The sequence below is a fragment of the Grampus griseus genome (assembly GCF_964374135.1).
Source record: "Grampus griseus genome assembly, chromosome: 15".
In the NCBI taxonomy this organism is placed as follows: domain Eukaryota; kingdom Metazoa; phylum Chordata; class Mammalia; order Artiodactyla; family Delphinidae; genus Grampus; species Grampus griseus.
The window spans coordinates 81,257,005-81,278,412 of record NC_139009.1 but is presented as its reverse complement, the minus strand read 5'-3'; the positions used below and the strand labels follow the sequence as shown (position 1 = coordinate 81,278,412).

The 21,408-nt window shown below is 39.9% G+C and overlaps 1 protein-coding gene across 1 annotated transcript; it reads right to left on the bottom strand.

Moving 5' to 3' along the window:
• Positions 1–1,292: 1,292 nt before the first annotated feature.
• LOC309833689 (uncharacterized protein C2orf15) lies at positions 1,293–13,957 on the bottom strand. The gene is made up of 2 exons (XM_082672146.1): positions 13,946–13,957; positions 1,293–2,242 (listed from the first exon to the last, which is right to left on the bottom strand). The coding sequence occupies exon 2, from the start codon at positions 2,173–2,175 to the stop codon at positions 1,900–1,902; it is 276 nt and encodes a 91-aa protein (XP_082528272.1). The 5' UTR covers positions 2,176–2,242; positions 13,946–13,957; the 3' UTR covers positions 1,293–1,899.
• Positions 13,958–21,408: the final 7,451 nt, after the last annotated feature.

Sequence of the window (21,408 nt, the reverse complement as noted above, 5' to 3'; positions counted from 1 at the left end):
CCATTCTGTATACAACTTCACAATTTGTATTTTTTCATTCCATACATAGTACTGTCTGCCTTAGAAACAGGTATGCCCAAAACCCATGCTCCCAAGCTCTTTCCCCCAGGGAACCTCCATGCATCTAGCTTTTTTTTTCTGTTTTTGTTTTTTTTTACTAGAAATCCTTTCATTTTCCTCATTTCCCACTTTAAGACCATCAGTCTGCCCTGCCAAACTTCACCTGAACTCTGTCCCCTTCTCGATATACCTCGACCATCACCATCACCTCACTTGGACAACCATGTCCCTGCAAAAGCTATACATGTCACGTCCTCAGAGAAGCCTTCCTAGTTCCCACAATTAAAAATCAAGTGTAGGGCTTCCCTGGTGGTGCAGTGGTTGAGAGTCCGCCTGCCGATGCAGGGGACACGGGTTCGTGCCCCGGTCTGGGAAGATCCCACATGCCGCGGAGCGGCTGGGCCCATGAGCCATGGCCACTGAGCCTGCACATCCGGAGCCTGTGCTCCGCAACGGGAGAGGCCGCAACAGTGAGATGCCCGCGTACCGCAAAAAAAAAAAAAAAAAAAAAAATCAAGCGTATGTGTTATGTCTCCTCTTCTGTCTCTCTGAAATTTAACTTTTTCTTCATGGCACATCACAATTTGTATCATATAATTACTGTCTGACGTTCTACCTTCCCTGGTAGACAGACAGTAAGCACTATGAAGGTAGTGGTAATTTATTCACCACTGTATCCTGAGCACCAAGCACAGTGCCGGGCTAGGTGAACAAATGAATGATTTGTGTATTTTTTCTCTCCCAAAGAATTATATTCTATAAATGATAAAGAGCATTATCTTAGTGGCTTACATCCCATTCAATTTTTTTTTTTTTTAACTCTACAAATACGTGACATCTGTTTGGTTTTTTTCTGATTTACAAAATATTTCTTCTCCTAAAAGAAGATGCCTTTTCCTGTTTGAATATGCCTTTTTCCTTTATGAATATTAAGGAGATTACTCAATTGAGCATTAGAGATCACCAGTAAATATTAAAGTACAGGAAAATGTTCAAACCATACATAATAGAAATATTTATAGGTCACTGTTTGTCCAGACACAAATGGTTTTTAACTTCAGCTTACATTACTTGGGACAATACTGCTGTTTCAAACTAGTAGATGTTTTAATAAGAATGGCAAACTGATATATACAAAACAAGAATTTTTTTTAACAACTAGGCTGTTTTATTATATTAAATATTGGTGGTATAAAATGGTAACATCCGCAAGATAAATTATTACACTTAGAAAAAACGGTTTTGTGAACTCTGAAATGAATTCCACGTGGGTGAAAAAAAAGTTTTAAAAGGATTATTTGAAATGTGAAATGCTTCTCAAGGTACGTAATTTACTGGTCTTTGAGTTTAGCTGCCAGTGATCTTTAACAGAACAGACATGAAAAAATGCAAGAAGATAAAGTATTCTAAAGCAAAATCCCTAACTGGAATTTCAACATACAAAATCAGTACAGCAGAAATCATGTGAAATACTGATGTCAAATTGTTTGGGCACTGTTTTTTTGGGTTTTTGATCACTTGTTAGAGAAATACATTATAATTAAAATGTTTTGGTGCCATTTAAATACTGTTACACAAAAACTCTGATTTTTTGACAAGGACAGAATGTAATACCAGAGAAATCTTCTTTGAATTTTGGAAAGCTTCTTCTCTCTAAAGCAACTTTTCTGAATATGTATCATCAAAAAGCGCAATCTACAGTGATTCATAAATAGTAAAAAATAAGCAATCGTCTTCCTTCATTTTGTTAGGTTTTCATAATAAGGTTAAGTTCTCATTCAACAGGCCCTCTTAGTCAAAACCAATTTTTGGTTTCTTTGGTAACATACACAAATAAGTTCATTCCACATCTATCATTTCTATTCCATCACTTTCTTTAACATACACCACTGAACCCAAGGCTTTCTCCGAAAGAGATCCTGTGCCAGTATCTTTGCTCCTTGTAAAGTTTTCTTGGTTTGTGTCTTCTAATCTTATTTTCTTGGTGTTTTGAAATAACTGAGTCACTGGTTCCAATTTGCTTTTCTCAGTGCCTTGCATTAAGTGATCATCCACTTTTGAATCCATACGCATAGCAGATACCTGAGTAGCAGATTTACTAAGAGAAAATCCCATTGGGACAGCTGAATAGAAATAGTTTGCAGGTCCCTCTTTAAGTAGTGGAGACGTTTCTTCAACTTGACTGCTTGGGGAAAAAATTGTTACAAGTGAATACAGCAGGAATTTCAACTAACGTCATGGCAATGTTTGTTTTAATGAAATTTCATGGTGATGATGCCAAAAATATAAAGTAAAATCGCCTTCCACCTCTCAGTGTTTACATTTTCTTTGTGGAAGGGGGTGCAGGTTCTACAGATTCTCCGAAAGTCTTTTTATTAAAAGGAATTTACTAGATGTTACCTTTCATCACCTTGCAGAAAATAATAGAACTTCTCTACTTAGTCCTGCCTATCATTCTTATTATCAAAAACTTTTAATTTATTATTAATGGATTAAAGAAATAATTACTGAAGGCCAAACACTCTGCTAGGTGTTCTAGGGAAAAAAAAAAAGCTGCCCAAACAACTGTAAACATTTACACACGTAATAATACACTATCAAAATAATGAAGGAAAAACTGACAGAAATGAAGGGAGAAATAGACAGTTCTACAATAATAGTTGGAGATTTCAAAACTGAACTGTCAATAATGGAGAGAACAACCAGACAGGACACAAGTAAGGAAATAGAGGATTTAAACCACACAATAAACTGACTAGAGCTAACAAACACATGCAATACAAAAAACCCAACAACAACAGGATACATATTCTTCTCAAGGGGACATTTTCCAGGATAGACCATATGTTAGGCCACAAATTAAGTCTCAGTAGATTTAAAAAGATGGATATCATACAAAGTATGGATATCATACAAAGTATCTTCTCTGACCACAATGGGATGAAGTCAGAAATCAACAACAGAAGTAAAACAGGAAAATTCACATATTTGTGGAAATTAAGCAGTATACTCTTAAACAACCAATGGATCAAAGAAATCACAAGGGACATTTTAAAAAATACTTAGAGATGAATATAAACAAAAACACAACATATCAAACTTACGGGATGAAGCAAAATCAGTACTAAGGGGGGAATTTATAGTTATAAATACTTGCATTAAAAAAACAAGAAAGATCTCAAATCAACAAACTTTACAGCTTAATGAACTAGAAAAAGAAGAAGAAACTAAACCCATTACTAGCAGAAGGAAGGAAACAATAAAGACTAGAGCAGAGATAAATGCAGTAGAGAACAGAAAAGCAATAGAGGATAATCAATTAAACCAAAAGTAGTTTTTGAAAAGAGCAACAAAATTGACAAACTACCTCGATGGACTGAGAAAACTCAAATTACTAAATCAGAAATGAAAGGGGACATTACTACTGAGTCTACAGAAATAAAAAGTATTATAAGAGAGTGCTATGAACAACTGTATGCCAACAAATTGGATATCCTAGCTGAATGGACAAATTCCTAGAAACGCAAAACCTACCAAGACTAAGTCGATAAGAAACGAAAATCTGAATAGACCTATGACTGCTCAGACCATTCAGTGGGGGAAAGGGCAGCCTTTTCAACAAAATGTGCTGGGAAAACTGGATATCCACACGCAGAAGAATGAAGTTGGACCCTTACCTAATACCATATACAAAAACTAACGCAAGATGGATCAAAGACCTAAATGTAAGACCTAAAGCTCTAACTCTTAAAAGAAAACATAAGTCAAAATCTTCCTGATGGATTTGCAATGATTTGAATACACCACCAAAGGCAGAGGCAACAAAAGAAAAAATAGACAAGTTGGAACTTATGAGAATATATAAATTTTGTGCATTAATAGACACGAGACTATAAAGGCAACCCACAGAAGGAGAAAATATTTGCAAACCATATATATGATAAGGGACTAATACCCAGAATATACAGAGAACTGAATCTCAACAACAACAAAATAATCCAATTCAAAATTTGGCAAAGGACTTGAATAGCCATTTCTCCAGAGAAGATATATGAATGGCCAACAATTACATGAAAAAATGCCCACCATCACTAATAATTAGGGAAATTCAGATCACAGCTACCAATTAGATACAGCCTCACAACCATTAGGATAGCTACTATTAAAAAAAAAACAGAAAATAACAAGTGTTGTTGAGGATGTGGAGAAATTCAAACCTTTTTTTAAAAAAATTAATTAATTATTTTTGGCTGCATTGGGTCTTCATTGCTGTGCACGGGTTTTCTCTAGTTGCAGCGAGTGGGGGCTACTCTTCATTGTGCTGCACGGGCTTCTCATTGTGGTGGCTTCTCTTGTTGCAGAGCACAGGCTCTAGGCACGCAGCCTTCAGTAGTTGTGGCTTGTGGGCTCTAGAGCACAGGCTCAGGAGCTGTGGTGCATGGGCTTAGTTGCTCCGCGGCATGTGGGATCTTCCCAGACCAGGGCTCGAACCCGTGTCCCCTGCATTGGCAGGCGGATTCTTAACCACTGAGCCACCAGGGAAGCCCGAAATTCAAACCTTTATGCACTATTGGTGGGAATGTTCAATGGTACAGCTACTGTGGAAAACAGTGTGGCAGTTCCTCAAATAATTAAAAATAGAATTACCATACGATCCAGCAAACCAACTTCTGGGTCTTGAAGACATATTTGTACACCCATGTACAAATAACATAAGCTATTATTCACAATAGCTAAAATGTGGAAGCAACTCAAGTGTCCAACGATGGATCATAGGTAAGCAAAATGTTGTATATAAATATGATGAAATATTCAGCATTAAAAAGGAGGAAATTCTGCAATATGCTACAACGTGATGAACCTTGAACACATTATGCTAAGTGAAATAACTCATAAAGACAAATACTGTATGACTCTACTTACATGAGGTAGCTAAAGTCAAAATCATAGAGACAGAAAGTAGAATGATGGTTGCCATGGGGAGGTGTTGTTTAAGGGGTATAGACTTTCAATTTTACAAGATGAAAAGAGTCCTGGAGATAAATGGTGGTGATGACAGCACAAAATTATGAATATATTTAATACACTGAACTATACACCTAAGAATGGCTAAGATGCTACATTTTATGTTACATGTATTTTACCACAATACAAGAAACTAAAGAAAAAAAAAGATGTCCAATAAAGAAACAGTACCTTTTATTACCAATGCCCAATCTGCTTAGAGAGATGAGCATGCAACATGGCGGGAGGGGCTTGGAAAGGTTGTGAAAGGAGGGGGCCTACGTCAGGGTTGGGCTTTGAAAGATGGTCAGGAATTTGGTAAGCAGAGTTGACCAGGATGGCAGAAGGGACCAGAGCTTGTTACAGAACAGTGATCTACTGAAGAAGCTCTAGCAGCAACTTGAGATCTGGAACCCACTCCACAGCTGTGAATGAAAGCACTTACTCACCTTTTAGAATGTATTTCTTTAATATTTAGGTACTGGAGTTATCTTTTATGAGTTTACAATTCCATCCCCATCAAGCCCTAATCATTTACTGACAGAAGATTTCTAAAGATATCATGTTGAAACCTTGTTTATCCATATTCGTGATTGAATATCAGTGTTTAATCTGTAACAGAACAGAGTCCAGGGTCTACAGTAGTATCCTAAACATAGTAGTTAATCAAATGTTGTTAGTATAACAAATACCTGTTTCTTAGATTTGGAAATTGAAGATGAATTTTTTTCTCATCAAGTGAATATCCAATACTACCTTCAAATGAGTAAAAGTGAGTTTATTCTGTTATTTGGTTCCTCCTCTTTGATGATTTAAAAAGGAAACACTCCTCTCAAAAATGCATAAGTTGGGGCTTCCCTGGTGGCACAGTGGTTGAGAGTCCGCCTGCCGATGCAGGGGACACGGGCTCATGCCCGGGTCCGGGAAGATCCCACATGCCGCTGAGCGGCTGGGCCCGTGAGCCATGGCCGCTGAGCCTGCGCGTCCGGAGCCTGTGCTCTGCAATGGGAGAGGCCACAACAGTGAGAGGCCCACGTACCGCAAAAAAAAAAAAAAAAAAAAAAAAGCATAAGTTGAATCTAATCATGAGGAAACAATCAGATAAACCCAAATTGAGAGACATTATATAAAATAAATAACCCGTACTCAAAAATGTCAATGTATGAAAGACAAAGAGAAGTTGAGGAACTGCTCCAGATTAAAGGGTACTAAAGAGACATGATTTCCAAATGTAGTCAATGATCCTGAATTGGGAGGTGGGGTGGGCTGGAACGTGGAGGAAATGTACTACAAAGGCCATTTCTTGGACAATTGGACAATTTGAATATGGATGGTTTATTAGATAATAATGTTGCATCACTGTTAAATCCCCTGATTGGGATAATTGTATTGTGGTTATATTAGTGAATGTCCTTGGTCTCAGGAGATAACATGCTGACATAGGGGTAAAGGATCATATCTACAACTTGCTTTCAAATTATCTAGTGAGAGATAGATACAGAGAGAAAGTAACATATGCAAAATGTTAATGACTCTAGGTGGGAAAGGATAAAAAATTCTTCAGTATATTATTTTTGCTAAACTTCTATATGTTTAAAACTTTTTCAAAATACAAAGTTAAAAAAAAATTAAAGGGACTTCCCTGGTGGTGCAGTGGTTAAGACTCCGCACTCCCAATGCGGGGGGCCCGGGTTCGATCCCTGGTCAGGGAACTAGATCCCACGTGCTTGCTGCAACTAACAGTTCATATGCCACAACTAAGGAGCCCATGTGCCACAACTAAGGAGCCCGCCTGCCACAACTAAGACGTGGTGCAACCAAATTAAAAAAAAATTTAAAAGAAAATACTAACAAAACTATAAAACATACCACATTTGAAATTGACAGAGGGTAAAATAATGGTAATGTATATAATTACCCACTAGCACATTAAACTTCACTCTAACAGAGGGACTGAGAAGGAATGAAATGCAATAGATTAGATTTGGCCCTATGAGTCTCACCTTAACTTCTCTGGGATTTTGAGGACAGGAAGGGAGAAGAAGTCTATTGGGGGCCTCTTTGACCTAGTATTTCAGTTGCCATTCAAAGGAAATCTTGTATGCATATGGAAGAATAAAGATCTATAAAGAGCTAAATAAATTTGGACATTCACACACAAAAAGCACAGAGACTTGCCATACCAGATTTTAAGATATGCCACAGGGCCTTCCCTGGTGGCTCAGTGGTTGAGAGTCCGCCTACTGATGAAGGGTACACAGGTTCGTGCCCTGGTCCAGGAATATCCCACATGCCGCGGAGTGGCTGGGCCCTTGAGCCATGGCCGCTGAGTCTGCGCGTCCGGAGCCTGTGCTCCGCAACGGGAGAGGTCACAACAGTGAGAGGCCCGCATACAGCAAAAAAAAAAAAAAAAAAAAAAAAAAGCTTCCAACAAACAAAAGTCCAGGACCAGATGGCTTCACAGGTGAATTCTATCAAACATTTAGAGAAGAGCTAACACCTATCCTTCTCAAACTCTTCCAAAAATTGCGGAGGAAGGAACATTCCCAAACTCATTCCATGAGGCCACCATCACCTTGATACCAAAACCAGACAAAGACACTACATAAAAGGAAAATTAAAGACCAATATCACTGATGAACATAGATGCAAAAATCCTCAACAAAATACTAGCAAACAGAATCCAACAGTACATTAAAAGGATCATACACCATGATCAAGTGGGGTTTATCCCAGGGATGCAAGGATTCTTCAATATATACAAATCAACCAGTGTGATACACCATATTAACTAATTGAAGGATAAAGACCATATGCTCATCTCAATAGATGCAGAAAAAGCTTTTGACAAAATTCAACACCCATTTTTGATAAAAACTCTCCAGAAAGGGGGCATAGCGGGAACCTACCTCAACATAATAAAGGCCGTATATGACAAACCCAGAGCAAACATCATTCTCAATGAAAAACTGAAAGCATTTCCTCTAAGATCAGAAACAAGAAAAGGATGTCCACTCTCACTATGATTCAACATAGTTTTGGACATCCTAGCCACAGCAATCAGAGAAGAAAAAGAAATGAGAGGAATACAAATTGGAAAAGAAGAAGTAAAATTGTCCCTGTTTGCAGATGACATGATACTATACATAGAGAATCCTAAAGATGCTACTAGAGCTAATCAATGGATTAGGTAAAGTTGCAGGATACAAAATTAATGCACAGAAATCTCTTGCATTCCTATACACTAATGATGAAAAATCTGAAAGAGAAATTAAGGAAACACTCCCATTTACCACTGCAAGAAAAAGAATAAAATACCTAGGAATAAACCTACCTTGTGAGACAAAAGACCTGTATGCAGAAAACTATAAGACACTGATGAAAGAAATTAAAGATGATACCAACAGATGGAGAGATATACCATGTTCTTGGATTGGAAGAATCAATATTGTGAAAATGACTATACTACCCAAAGCAATCTATAGATTCAATGCAATCCTTATCAAATTACCAGTGGCATTTTTTATGGAACTAGAACAAAAAATCTTAAAATTTGTATGGAGACACAAAAGACCCTGAATAGCCAAATCAGTCTTGAGGGAAAAAAACTGAGCTGGAGCTGACTTCAGACTATACTACAAAGCTACAGTAATCAAGACAATATGATACTGGCACAAAAACAGAAATATAGATCAATGGAACAGGATAGAAAGCCCAGAGATAAACCCACGCTCCTATGGTCAACTAATCTATGACAAAGGAGGCAAGGATATACAATGGAGAAAAGATAGTCTCTTAAATAAGTGGTGCTGGGAAAACTGGACAGCTACATGTACAAGAATGAAATTAGAACACTCCATAACACCATACACAAAAATAAACTCAAAATGGATTAGAGACCTAAATGTAAGACCAGACACTATAAAACTCTTAGAGGAAAACATAGGAAGAACACTCTTTGACATCACAGCAAGATCTTTTTTGATCCACCTCCTAGAGTAATGGAAATAAAAACAAAAAATAAACAAATGGGACCTAATGAAACTTCAAAGCTTTTACACAGCAAAGGAAACCATAAATAAGATGAAAAGACAACCCTCAGAATGGGAGAAAATATTTGCAAATGAATCAACGGACAAAGGATTAATCTCCAAAATATATAAACAGCTCAATATTAAAAAAACAACCTATCCAAAAATGGTCAGAAGACCTAAATAGACATGTCTCCAAAAAGACATACAGATGGCCAAGAAGCACATGAAAAGCTGCTCAACATCACTACTTATTAGATAAATGCAAATCAAAACTACAATGAGGTATCACCTCACACCAGTCAGAATGGGCATTATCAGGAAATCTACAAACAACAAATGCTGTAGAGGGTGTGGAGAAAAGGGAACACTCTTGCACTGTTGGTGGGAATGTAAATCGATACAGCCACTATGGAGAACAGTATGGATGTTCCTTAAAAAACTAAAAATAGAATTACCATATGATCCAGCAATCCCACTACTGGGCATATACCCAGAGAAAACCATAATTCAAAAAGACACATGCACCCCAATGTTCATTGAAGCACTATTTACAATAGGCAGGTCATGGAAGCAACCTAAATGCCCATCAACAGATGAATGGATAAAGAAGATGTGGTACATATATACAATGGAATATTACTCAGCTATAAAAAGGAACGAAATTGGGTCATTTGTTGAGACGTGGATGGATCTAGAGACTGTCATACAGAGTGAAGTAAGTCAGAAAGAGAAAAACAAATATCGTATATTAACGCATATATGTGGAACCTAGAAATATGGTGCAGGTGAACTGGTTTGCAGGGCAGAAATTGAGACAGAGATGTAGAGAACAAATATATGGACACCAAGGGGGAAAGCGGCGCGGCGGTGGCAGTGGTGGTGTGATGAATTGAGCGATTGGGATTGACATGTATACACTGATGTGTATGAAACTGATGACTAATAAGAACCTGCTGTATAAAAAAATAAATTAAATAAAATTCAAAAATTAAAATAAAAAAAGAAATTGTAAACAAAGTTCAGAAGACAGAGAAAGGACTGGAAGATGTGCTGTCCAAGCTGACAAGGGATTTATAGTTATAATATAACAAGAACAACTATGAATTAACAAGGAAAAAGGAAACCCATTAGAAAAATGGGCAAAGGATACAGAGACATAATTCACCGACTGGAGAATCCCCAAAAGATAACGTGTGCATAAAGCAATGCTCAGACTTATTAGAAATCAGAGAAATGCAAGTTTGCTACCATCTGAATGGCAGGTAGGTGGGTAGCACCGAATATTTAGTAGAATGCAGGAAACCTTGTGCACTGCTGATGGAGTAATTTTTAATTCCTACCTCACATTCCACATCCAATCCTTCAGTGAATCCTGTTTCTGTTTCTACCCTTGCCTATGCCTCCCCACTGTTTGTTCTTCTAACTGTATCTGGAATGAGCCTTTTAAAACATAAGCCATATCACATCCATCCTCTGCTCAACATGCTCTAGTTACTTCCCATCACAGAGTAAAGCCAAATTCTCTACCTAACAAGTCTCCAGCTGTGGTAGGCAGAAGAATGGTCCCCAAAGAAGTCCACATCCTAATCCCCACAACCTGCGAACGTTCTGTTACATGGCAAGGGGGCATTAAGGTTGCCAATCAACCTACCTTGAGGTGGGGAGATAACCCTGGGCTAATTGGTGGCTACGAATATAATCACAAGGGTCTTTATAAGTGAGGGAGAGGGGAACTCCCTGGCGGTCCAGTGGTTAGGACTTGGCACTCTCACTACCAAGGGCCTGGGTTTGATCCCTGGTTGGGGAACTAAGATCTCAGAAGCCACTCAGTGCAGCAAAAAAAGAAAAAAGAAGAAAAATTGAGGGAGAGACAGGAATGTCACTGTTAGAGTGATGACTGGCCATCGCTGGCTTTGAAGATAGAAGGGGACCACAAGCTAATAAGCAAAGCGGGCAGCCTGTAGCAGCTGGAAAGGCAAGAAAACAGATGCTCCCCTAGAACCTCCAGAGGGAATGCAGCCCTGCTGACATCTCAGTATTAGCCCAGTGAGATCCGTTTTGGATTCTAACCTCCAGGACTGTAAGATAATAAATTGGTGTTGCTTAAAGCTACCACATTTGTGCCAAACTGTTACAGCAGCAATAGGAAACAGATACACCAGTAACATTCTGTCATCCCAAGCTCTTCTCCTCTCCACTCTGCCCCCCGCCCCATGACCTCATTACTGTTCCTCCAGGACATGCTTCAGGGACCTCTTCTGCTTCAGGGCCCAGGCACTGACAGTTCCCTCAGGCTGAAGCAATTTCTGAATTGCAAACCACTTCTGATGGGGATGATTAGTGGAGATAGCTGACTTCTGCTTCTGTCCAGGATGGAGTAACATGGACCAGATTTATCCTCATGCCTTAAACATCTTAAAAACAAACAAAACACATGAAGCAATGGTTTTTAGATACTGGACAATAGGTAGTACAGGAGAGTGATCCCTAAGAGAAAGGAGATAAGGTTAAGTCTTATGAGTGCTCAGGGCCTGGAAATTTTAGGCTTCATCACAAGGAAGGGGAATCCAAATTGAGTCTGGCCACTTCAGTGAACTGTGAAGACAGACTTCAGAGTTTGCAGAGGCCAAGATGGCTAGAATTTGTGGAGAGAGGGGAGAGGTGCAGTGAGAGAGCGAGCTCCAGAGATCTGCAGAAGATTCCCCACAGTTCTTTGGCTGAATACTGATCAGTGTATGTGTGTAAAAAAACTATTGAGCCCTGGGGAAAATAACACCAAAAAGGAGAAGGCAGAATAGTTCTTAGAGCCTACACAGGGCCAAGAATAGAGTTCTCACCAGTCAGAGTAGAAAGAACTCGTAATACACTGGTCATTGAATAGAGTCCTCAGAAAGGTATTGCCTCAGTAATGGGGTCAAATTAGCCCTAAATAAAGACTATTTTGGACCTAACAAAGCTTAAAAGCAAGCTTCTAAAGCAGGTCTGTCCAACAGGACTTTTTGCAATGATGGAAATATCCTATATGGATTGTCTAATATAGTAGCCACTAGCCACGTGTGGCTGTTGGCAGGCGAGAATTCTAATACAGAACGACCGATGCAAGCTGGATGTTGGAATTTGAAATATACAGAATACAAATGAGGAACTAAACTTTAAATTTTATTTAATTTTATGAATACAAATTCAAATAGCTACATGTAGCTAGTGGTTACTATTTTCAACAGGGCAGCTCTAAAGGATCAAACTGTTTCCAAGTAAACTTGTTGCATCTCAGAAAAAAGCCTAAATATATTTAAAGAAAAACCCAAACCCAAACCTCCAGCACCCAACAATGTCAAATCTGCAACACCTGGCAGCCAATAAAAACTCACCAGGCATGAAAACAAGCAGAAGAATGTGACGCATAACCAGGAGGAAAAAAATCAGTTAATAGAAACAATGCCAAGAATGAGACAGATGATAGAATTAGTATACAACAGCTATTTTAAATATATTCCATATTTCCCAAAGCATGGGCATGATGAAGTGAGAAATGAAAGACATTTAAAAAAAATCAAACTGGAATCCAGAGATGAAAAATACAAATCGGACATGAAAAATATCGTGGATGGGAGTAACACTGCCAAAGGAAAGAACAGTGAGCTTGAAAATATATCAGTACAAACTATCCAATTAAAAAAAAAATGAACAGAGCATCAGTTAGCTGCAGAACAGCAAAAAGCAGCTTAACATGTGTATACTTTATTTTTAAGGGGACCAGGGAGGTACCGAGGAAGAAAAAAGGTGAAATAGAGGTTTTTGTAGCGAAGTTTGTGAAATGGAGAAACCCGATCTCAGACTTGCACAGGAGTATCTATTACAAGGGAGAGAGCTCAGGTGCTATAAAAGGATTAGGTGGGGCAGGAGGGGGCACTCAGCACTCTTTGGGTTTCCACAGAGGGAGGAAATTTTTCACTTTCTTGGGCTGAGGGAGGAAGTCAACAGTCCTTGATAGGAAAAGAAAGGAAACTCTTCACGCCCTGGTCTAGCTTTAAAATGATCTTTTCCCTACATTCTTTTTTTTTTTTTTTTTTGCGGTACGCGGGTCTCTCAGTATTGCGGCCTCTCCCGTTGCGGAGCACAGGCTCCGGACGCGCAGGCTCAGCGGCCATGGCTCACGGGCCCAGCCGCTCCGCGGCATGCGGGATCCTCCCAGACCGGGGCCAGGGAAGCCCTTCCCTACATTCTTTCCAAAGACTCTTTAGTAACATCTACGTGGCGTACATAAATGCTTAAACTCTTCTAATTTTTTCCCTAAAGGAAGTACTTTCCTACCACCTATATTAACAATCCCCTTCTCCCCACAAGCCTTCAACTCTATCTTAGAGTTTTGAGGTTTGTACATTTTCCCCCATTTCTTTTCAATAATGCTAGATCATGAGAACATTTTATTCAAAATAATCTTAGTATTTCAAGAGGAAATGAGATTATACTTTGTTTTCCCTAAAATAACTTTTCAGGATGGTCTTTGAGAGCTCATGCTTCTTTGTAACTTATTTTATCAGTTAGGTATAATTATATTTCACAGGAAATGTATCTCTTGGGACCTCTGACTTCTTTATCTAAAATAACAGGGACACGATTTAATTTTTTAGTATCTAGCTATACTTACAAAGTATATTATATCTGAAAATATGAGAAAATGTACTGGCACAAATAACAAATAAAATGTACTGGCATAAAAAAATCAGAGCAGAGACTGGAAAAACATATGGCACATATTTAAATGCACTTCTGTGAAATTCGTTCTAACATAAAATTTATTTATGCCTGTCAAAATACATTGTGGGAAAAAAATGAATACTCACCTGGCAAAAACAGGAAGCGTTAGTCTCTTGAAATGTGAGATTACTTTTGAAAGACACAGGCGAATACTATACCAAGATCATCAGAGAACAGCTATGAAAACCTAGTTTATTTCATCTGTAGGAAAAGACAGGGAGATAAAGCCACCTTTAGAGTTCAGAAGTCCTTGGGTTACTTAAGAAAAGTGGAACATGTTAAACATTAAGAAATGTTTAAAGGACAATATTTCTTTTCCAGCTGAGCTCCAAAAATTTGGCAGAATAATGCAATTCTCATTCTTTTTCCCTAAAAAGTTCATTTCTTCATTTTTAGGTAATGTGGTCAATATTAACATAGTTGGATGGCCAAAAATAATATTACACCTGGTTAACTTAAATGAGTGTTCCCAGACTGAAGGCTCCTATTTGAGAGGACAAATTTAAACGGTATTAAACAGGAGCAGAATCTGTACAATATTAAATATCAAGTGATATTTCTTTTTTTTGTTAACCATGATCAGTTTTTCTTCAAAGGGGACTTGGAGAAGGCCTGGACTGGGGAGAAGGCATACCGGTCAGGAACCTGCGCTGTCATCACTAGTTCTGTCACTCCCAGATTCAACCCAGACTGGATGGTGCCTGGCGGACGGGGCTCGGGGTCCGCAGGCTCCCCAGCTGCGGGCGCTTACCGCAACAGGACGGTCTCTCCCCCGAGGCTGCAAGCAGCAGCACCCGACCCGGGAGGCTCCCCGCAAACAGGCCCCTGACTGCGGCCCGAGAGCGCACCACCCTCCCAGCGCCCAAGAGCAACTCTGCGGAGTAACGAATTCACTGAACGTGGGTCCAGAATGGTACCCGATCCCTGGGGAAAATAGCACAAAAGAGCGGCAGCAAAGCAGCAGGTGTCCCAGAGCTAACTGAAGGCAGCCGGAGGGAATGGAGCCCCGCGCATGCGCATTCCACTCAGGTGCGGCCGCCGCCCCCAGGGAGCAAGGAAAAAGTCTTGGAAAAGGGGATAGCGGCTGGTTACTAGGAGACGGGACTCTCGGAGGGGTAGTCTACACGCTGCGTGGGCGTGCGCCTGCGCGGCGCGGATGAACCAGGAAGAGGCCTTATCCTCAAGCGCCCTGTAAGGCGGACAGGAGGACGTACGCGTCGCTACGTGCGTGGGTGTGCGCGCGCGGCTTGTAGTCCCCGCGAGAGGGAGGGTCGAGCCAGGTACGCGTGCGCACAGGGACTTGGGGCGCGCTGGACGGAAGCGGAGCAAAGGCTCCGGGGAGGTGGAGGACGAGTCCCCTCAGGTACAGAGCGTGAGGGCGGGGCCGACGGCGGCGGAGGCCGGCGCTAACCGTCCCCGCCTCCTTCCTGCCGGGTCCCGCCTCCCTGCGACTCCCGGGGCGGGGCCAGGTCGATTTGGGATGGGAAGGGAGAAGAAAGGGGCGGAGGATGGAGACCTCGAGGGACCTGGATCCCTGACGGAGGCGGAGTCCTGGCAGTCGCCAGGATGAGCTCCGGGGAGGATGGCAGGCCGAGAAGCCCGGGGAGGGACCCGCAGCCCCAGGTAGAAGCGCGGGGATGCGCCGTGTTGGGGTAAAAAGCATCTCCTGGGCCAGAAGGCCTCTGAGAGGGCAGGTGCAGGGGGCGGGTGTGGTGGGTGTCCGGGGCTGAGGGCGACCCCTGAGGTGGGTATTGGCTGCTGGAGCCGCTGTTAGGGGCGGTAGCCGGCGGAGTTGCGGTCCAGGGAAGCCCGCCAGGAGCAAACTTTGCCCGTGTTGTCGTTTCTCGGGAGCTTAGGGTTGAGCCCAGTTCCTATGGTGACCGCCTCGCTGCCTACCGCGGCTCTCCGCTCGGTCGTTGCGGGGATTGTTCTGTTTAGAAACGCTCTGGAGTGGAGCTGAGGAATTTGGAAGCGAGAGATTTGGGAGTTCAACCTGGCTCTTCCTGACTCCCAGCCTCTCACTTTTAAGCCACTTTATAGACTTGGCGAGGTGAAGGGCCGAGACTACGTAGTCAATTGCATGAAAATCTCATATAATTACAGTAGAAATTATACACCAGAAAGGCAGGGTACGCTGGCTTTCCTTGGAAAAAGTACTTGAGGTTTAAATTGAATAACTGCGGCGATCAGGGAGCTGATACCTAAACACGCATAGGAATACACTTTTTTTTTTCTTTAAATAAAGTCAAGGATAGCGATTTCAGGAAACGTTACATAGATGAGACAGGGTCTCTGTGTTTGTTTTCCTTTTTCCATTTAAGGCCATTATATCTCACGATATTCGTTGTTTTAAATTTCCTCTAGTGGTTTTCAAAATTTCAAGCACACTTTTTTTTTGTTTTTTCCTAACCTGTAAGGAAATAAATAGAAGAATAATCGGGTTGCAACTAGAAGAAAATAGTTTAGTTATAACTATGAAAGGAAAGGGTTACATTGCTCAGATCTGCCTCCAGGATACAACTGATTTTTGTTTGTATGTTTATTGATGAATGAGCTAAGCCATTTAGTCTTAATTAGTGGGTAGTAACTAGGAAGATACATTAATTATATATTTATTTTAAACAGTATACAGTTTAGCATTATTTAATGGCAGCTTCCAAAATAAATCTTGTTTACCTTCTGAAAAAAATCACTGCTTATGGGCCAACAGATGTAGACATTCTCTGACCTGTCTGTCTTCTTCTTCAGGTGCTTCTTTTTCCATTTGTTTTAGGATTATTCGCTTTTTTTTTTTTTTTTTTTTTTTTTGCCGTACGCGGGCCTCTCACTGCTGTGGCCTCTCCCGTTGCGGAGCACAGGCACTGGAGGCGCAGGCCCAGCGGTCATGGCTCACGGGCCCAGCCGCCAGCGGTCATGGCTCACGGGCCCAGCCGCTCTGCGGCATGTGGGATCTTCCCGGACCGGGGCACAAACCCGTGTCCCCTGCATCGGCAGGCGGACTCTCAACCACTGCGTCACCAGGGAAGCCCTACGATCACTTGCTTTTAAAAGTACTCCACATACAGAGGCAGTTAGAGCAGGTGTTGTTATTCATTCCCTTTTCCCATCACATGCTCCTCCTTGTTCCCTTTCATGACTTCTATGATAGCCACTTCCTTGCTTTTCCTTGTAGTTTCACCATCTTTGTATGTGACCATGCACTTCCTAGTTTGGCTTGTTTTTGAACTTTAGGTAGATGGGATTGTACTAAGTTTTCCTTTGTATTTTGCAAAGTTTGCTGTTGTAACAATGTTACTCAACATTGTTTTTACGATTGATCCTTTTTATTGCTTGTAGTTAGTTTGTTGTTTGGTGTTCCATTGTAAGAGTATACCACAATTTACCTACTGTTGGTGGACACTAGGGTTTCTATGTTTTTTGGTGAATATGAGGAACACTGCTGTGAATTTTCTTGTACACATACCCCATGATAATCTCTTGAAGTGTGCTGGTTGGTAAGGTAGTTCTGTTTGTCTTAGTTATGCTATTTATGTCAGTCTGTATTAAATTCCTTTGGTTCTGAAAAGCCTCTTGACAACAACTCTTTGACCCCCTTCTTATGTTTCCAAGAGGAACTGATAAATGATTCTTCTCCTAAGGCCATTGTTTTATGCTCCTTAAAAAGGGCAAGTTATTTCTTCACGGTACAGTCTGGATTGAAGAGAACTGAGGAGCTTTGGTTTGGATGGAGTGACTGGAGAGATTATTTCTTTTTAAGAAAGGTTAAACAAGTGACCTTACTGTTTTGTTTGAAGTGAATTTCCAAAACATATATTCACTTATTTTTTATAAATACAGAACCCACCTCAAAATTATTCATAAAATTTTATGTGGTTTTCTACATCCTTCTCTTAGTGAAGCTATTGCCTCCTACTTCAAAGTGTCTTTCAGTCTAAACTTTTGGAGACAGTTTTCTAAAAAGAAAACAAGTTGACCTTTTGTGGAACCAGATTTCAAAATCCTATATAAGATACTCCAGTATTTTCAATTATTCTATCAAAATATTCAGTAGACGTTTGTTGAGCACATATTATATTTTGCTCAGCACTGATGATACTTTTTAGCATGTGATCTCAACTCCTGTTTCACTGAAAAATTAAAATTCTGCCAGGCAGGAACTTCTTCAGATTTCTACCCCTTCTTATCTAAATCGTTACCTGACCTTGCTTTTTTCTGTCTTGTCTCAAGGGACAGTGCGCACCCTTTACCTGGGTTTTCTCTTACTAGCTTATTGGCCTTTCTCCTTTAGTTAACATTAACCCATGTCTTAGGAATCGTCATTGTGTTTATACTGGTAAGATTTTTTAACCTGGAGTACAAGAAATTTGGGGAGTTCTTGAACCCCCTGGAATTGTTTTTAAAGTTTTGTATGTGTTTGCATTTTCCTGGGGTAACGACCTAGGGCTTTTGCTTAATTCTGAAAGGGGTCCTTGATATAGAGGAAATTAAGAAGCAAGTTTTTCTCCTCTTCTGTTGGCCCTTCAACAGCCCTGGTCTTTTCCCAAATTTTGTTCTTTCTTCTCACAATCATGCTTTGTAAAAGAAATCTACACTTTCTATTTCTTTTTCTTCACTACTCATTCATTTGTTCGTCCTCCTACCATTGAAACTACCTTGTTTGAATCATCAAAATTCATTATTTGGGAAATGTTTTATTGAGTACCAACTTTGTGCTGGGCACTCTTCTAGGCATTAGGGATATAACAGTGACTGGACAAGAGCCTAGATCACTTGGAGCTTACATTTGGTGGGGGGTGACGAACAATAAACAAATGAAGAAATAAGTGATATAATTTCAAATAGTGTTAAGTGTGATAACCTAATGGGCGAGTGAGTAGGAGAGAGGCTACTTTAGGTAAGACGTTGGGGAGGATGCTCTGATATTTCAGCCAAATTGCCAAGGGTAAGAAGGAGCCATTCATGTCAAGGGCTTGGGGGTGAGAATGTTCCTGACGGAGGGAAAGCAAGGGAGGAGGCCTCAGAGTGGAATGAGATTGGCATAGTAGAGGAACAGAAAGAAAACCAATAAACCTGGGGGGTGAACAAAGAAGAGAGTAGTAGGTCTATTTAGGGAAGTGAAGGCAGGGGCCAAATCATGTAGGACCTTAAAAAGTTTGACTTTTTTTAAGAAAATTGAAATCGTATCAAGTATCTCTTCCGACCACAACGCTATCAGACTACATATCAATTACAGGAAAAAAGACTGTAAGAAATACAAACACATGGAGGCTAAACAATGCACTACCAAATAACCAAGAGATCACTGCAGAAACCAAAGAGGAAACCAAAAAAATACCTAGAAACAAATGACAATGAAAACACAACAACCCAAAACCTATGGGAGGCAGCAAAAGCAGTTCTAAGAGGGAAGTTTATAGCAATACAATCCTACCTCAAGAGACAAGAAACATCTCAAATAAACAACCTAACCTTACACCTAGAGCAATTAGAGAAAGAAGAACAAAAAAACCCCCAAAGTTAGCAGAAGGAAAGAAATCATAAAGATCAGATCAGAAATAAATGAATAAGAAATGAGGGAAACAATAGCAAAGATCAGTAAAACTAAAAGCTGGTTCTTTGAGAAGATAAACAAAATTGATAAAACATTAGCCAGACTCATCAAGAAAAAGAGGGAGAGGACTCAAATCAATAAAATTAGAAATGACAAAGGAGAAGTTAAATCAGACACTGAAGAAATACAAAGCATCCTAAGAGACTACTACAAGCAACTCTATGCCAGTAAAATGGACAACCTGGAAGAAATGGACAAATTCTTAGCAAGGTATAGCCTTTTAAGACTGAACCAGGAAGAAATAGAAAATATGAACAGACCAATCACAAGTAATGAAATTGAAACTGTGATTAAAAATCTTCCAACAAACAGAAGTCCAGGACCAGATGGCTTTACAGGTGAATTCTATCAAACATTTAGAGAAGAGCTAACACCAATCCTTCTCAAACTGTTCCAAAATATAGCAGAGGGAGGAACACTCCCAAACTCATTCTACAAGACCACCATCACCCTGATATCAAAACCAGACAAAGATGTCATAAAAAAAGAAAACTACAGGCCAATATCACTGATGAACATAGATGCAAAAGTTCACAACAAAATGCTAGCAAACAGAATCCAACAGCACATTAAAAGGTTCATACACCATGATCAAGTGGGGTTTATCCCAGGAATGCAAGGGTTCTTCAATATATGCAAATCATTCAACGTGATACACCGTATTAACAAACTGAAGGATAAAAACCATACGATAATCTCAATAGATGCAGAAAAAGCTTTTGACAAAATTCAACATCCATTTATGATAAAAACTCTGCAGAAAGTAGGCATAGAGGGAACCTATCTAAACATGTAATAAGGCCATATATGACAAACCCACAGTCAACATCATTCTCAATGGTGAAAAACTGAAAGCATTTCCTTTAAGATCAGGAACAAGACAAGGTTGCCCACTCTCACCACTGTTATTCAACATAGTTTTGGAAGTTTTAGCCACAGCAATCAAAGAAGAAAAAGAAGTAAACGGAATCCAAATTGGAAAAGAAGAAGTAAAACTGTCACTGTTTGCAGAAGACATGATACTATAAATAGAGAATCAAAAAGGTGCTACCAGAAAACTACTAGAGCTAATCAATGAGTTTGGTAGAGTAGCAGGATACAAAATTAATGCACAGAAATCTCTTGCATTCCTATAAACTAATGATGAAAAATCTGAAAAAGAAATTAAGGAAACACTCCCATTTACCATTGCAACAAAAAGATAAAATACCTAGGAATAAACCTACCTTGTGAGACAAAAGACCTGTATGCAGAAAACTATAAGACACTGATGAGAGAAATTAAAGATGATACCAACAGATGGAGAGTTATACTGTGTTCTTGGATTGGAAGAATCAACATTGTGAAAAAGACTATACTACCCAAAGCAATCTGCAGATTCAGTGCAATCCCTATCAAACTACCAAAGTCATTTTTCACAGAATTAGAACAAAAAATTTCACAATTTGTATGGAAACACAAAAGACCCCAAATAGCCAGAGCAATCTTGAGAAAGAAAAACAGAGCTGGAGGAGTCAGGCTCCCAGACTTCAGACTATACTACAAAGCTACAGTAATCAAGACAGTATGGTTCTGGCACAAAAACAGAAAAAGAGATCAATCGAACAGGATAGAAAGCCCAGAGATAAACCAATGCACATATGGTCACCTCATCTTTGATAAAGGAGGCAAGAGTATACAGTGGAGGAAAGACTGCCTCTTCAATAAGTGGTGCTGGGAAAACTGGACAGCTACATGTAAAAGAATGAAATTAGAACACTTCCTAACACCATACACAAAGATAAACTCAAAATGGATTAAAGACCTAAATGTAAGGCCAGACACTATAAAACTCTTAAAGGAAAACATAGGCAGAACACTCTGACATAAATCACAGCAAGATTCTTTTTCTTCTTTTTTTTTTTTTTAATTAAGAATAAACAGTCAATTTTATTGGGC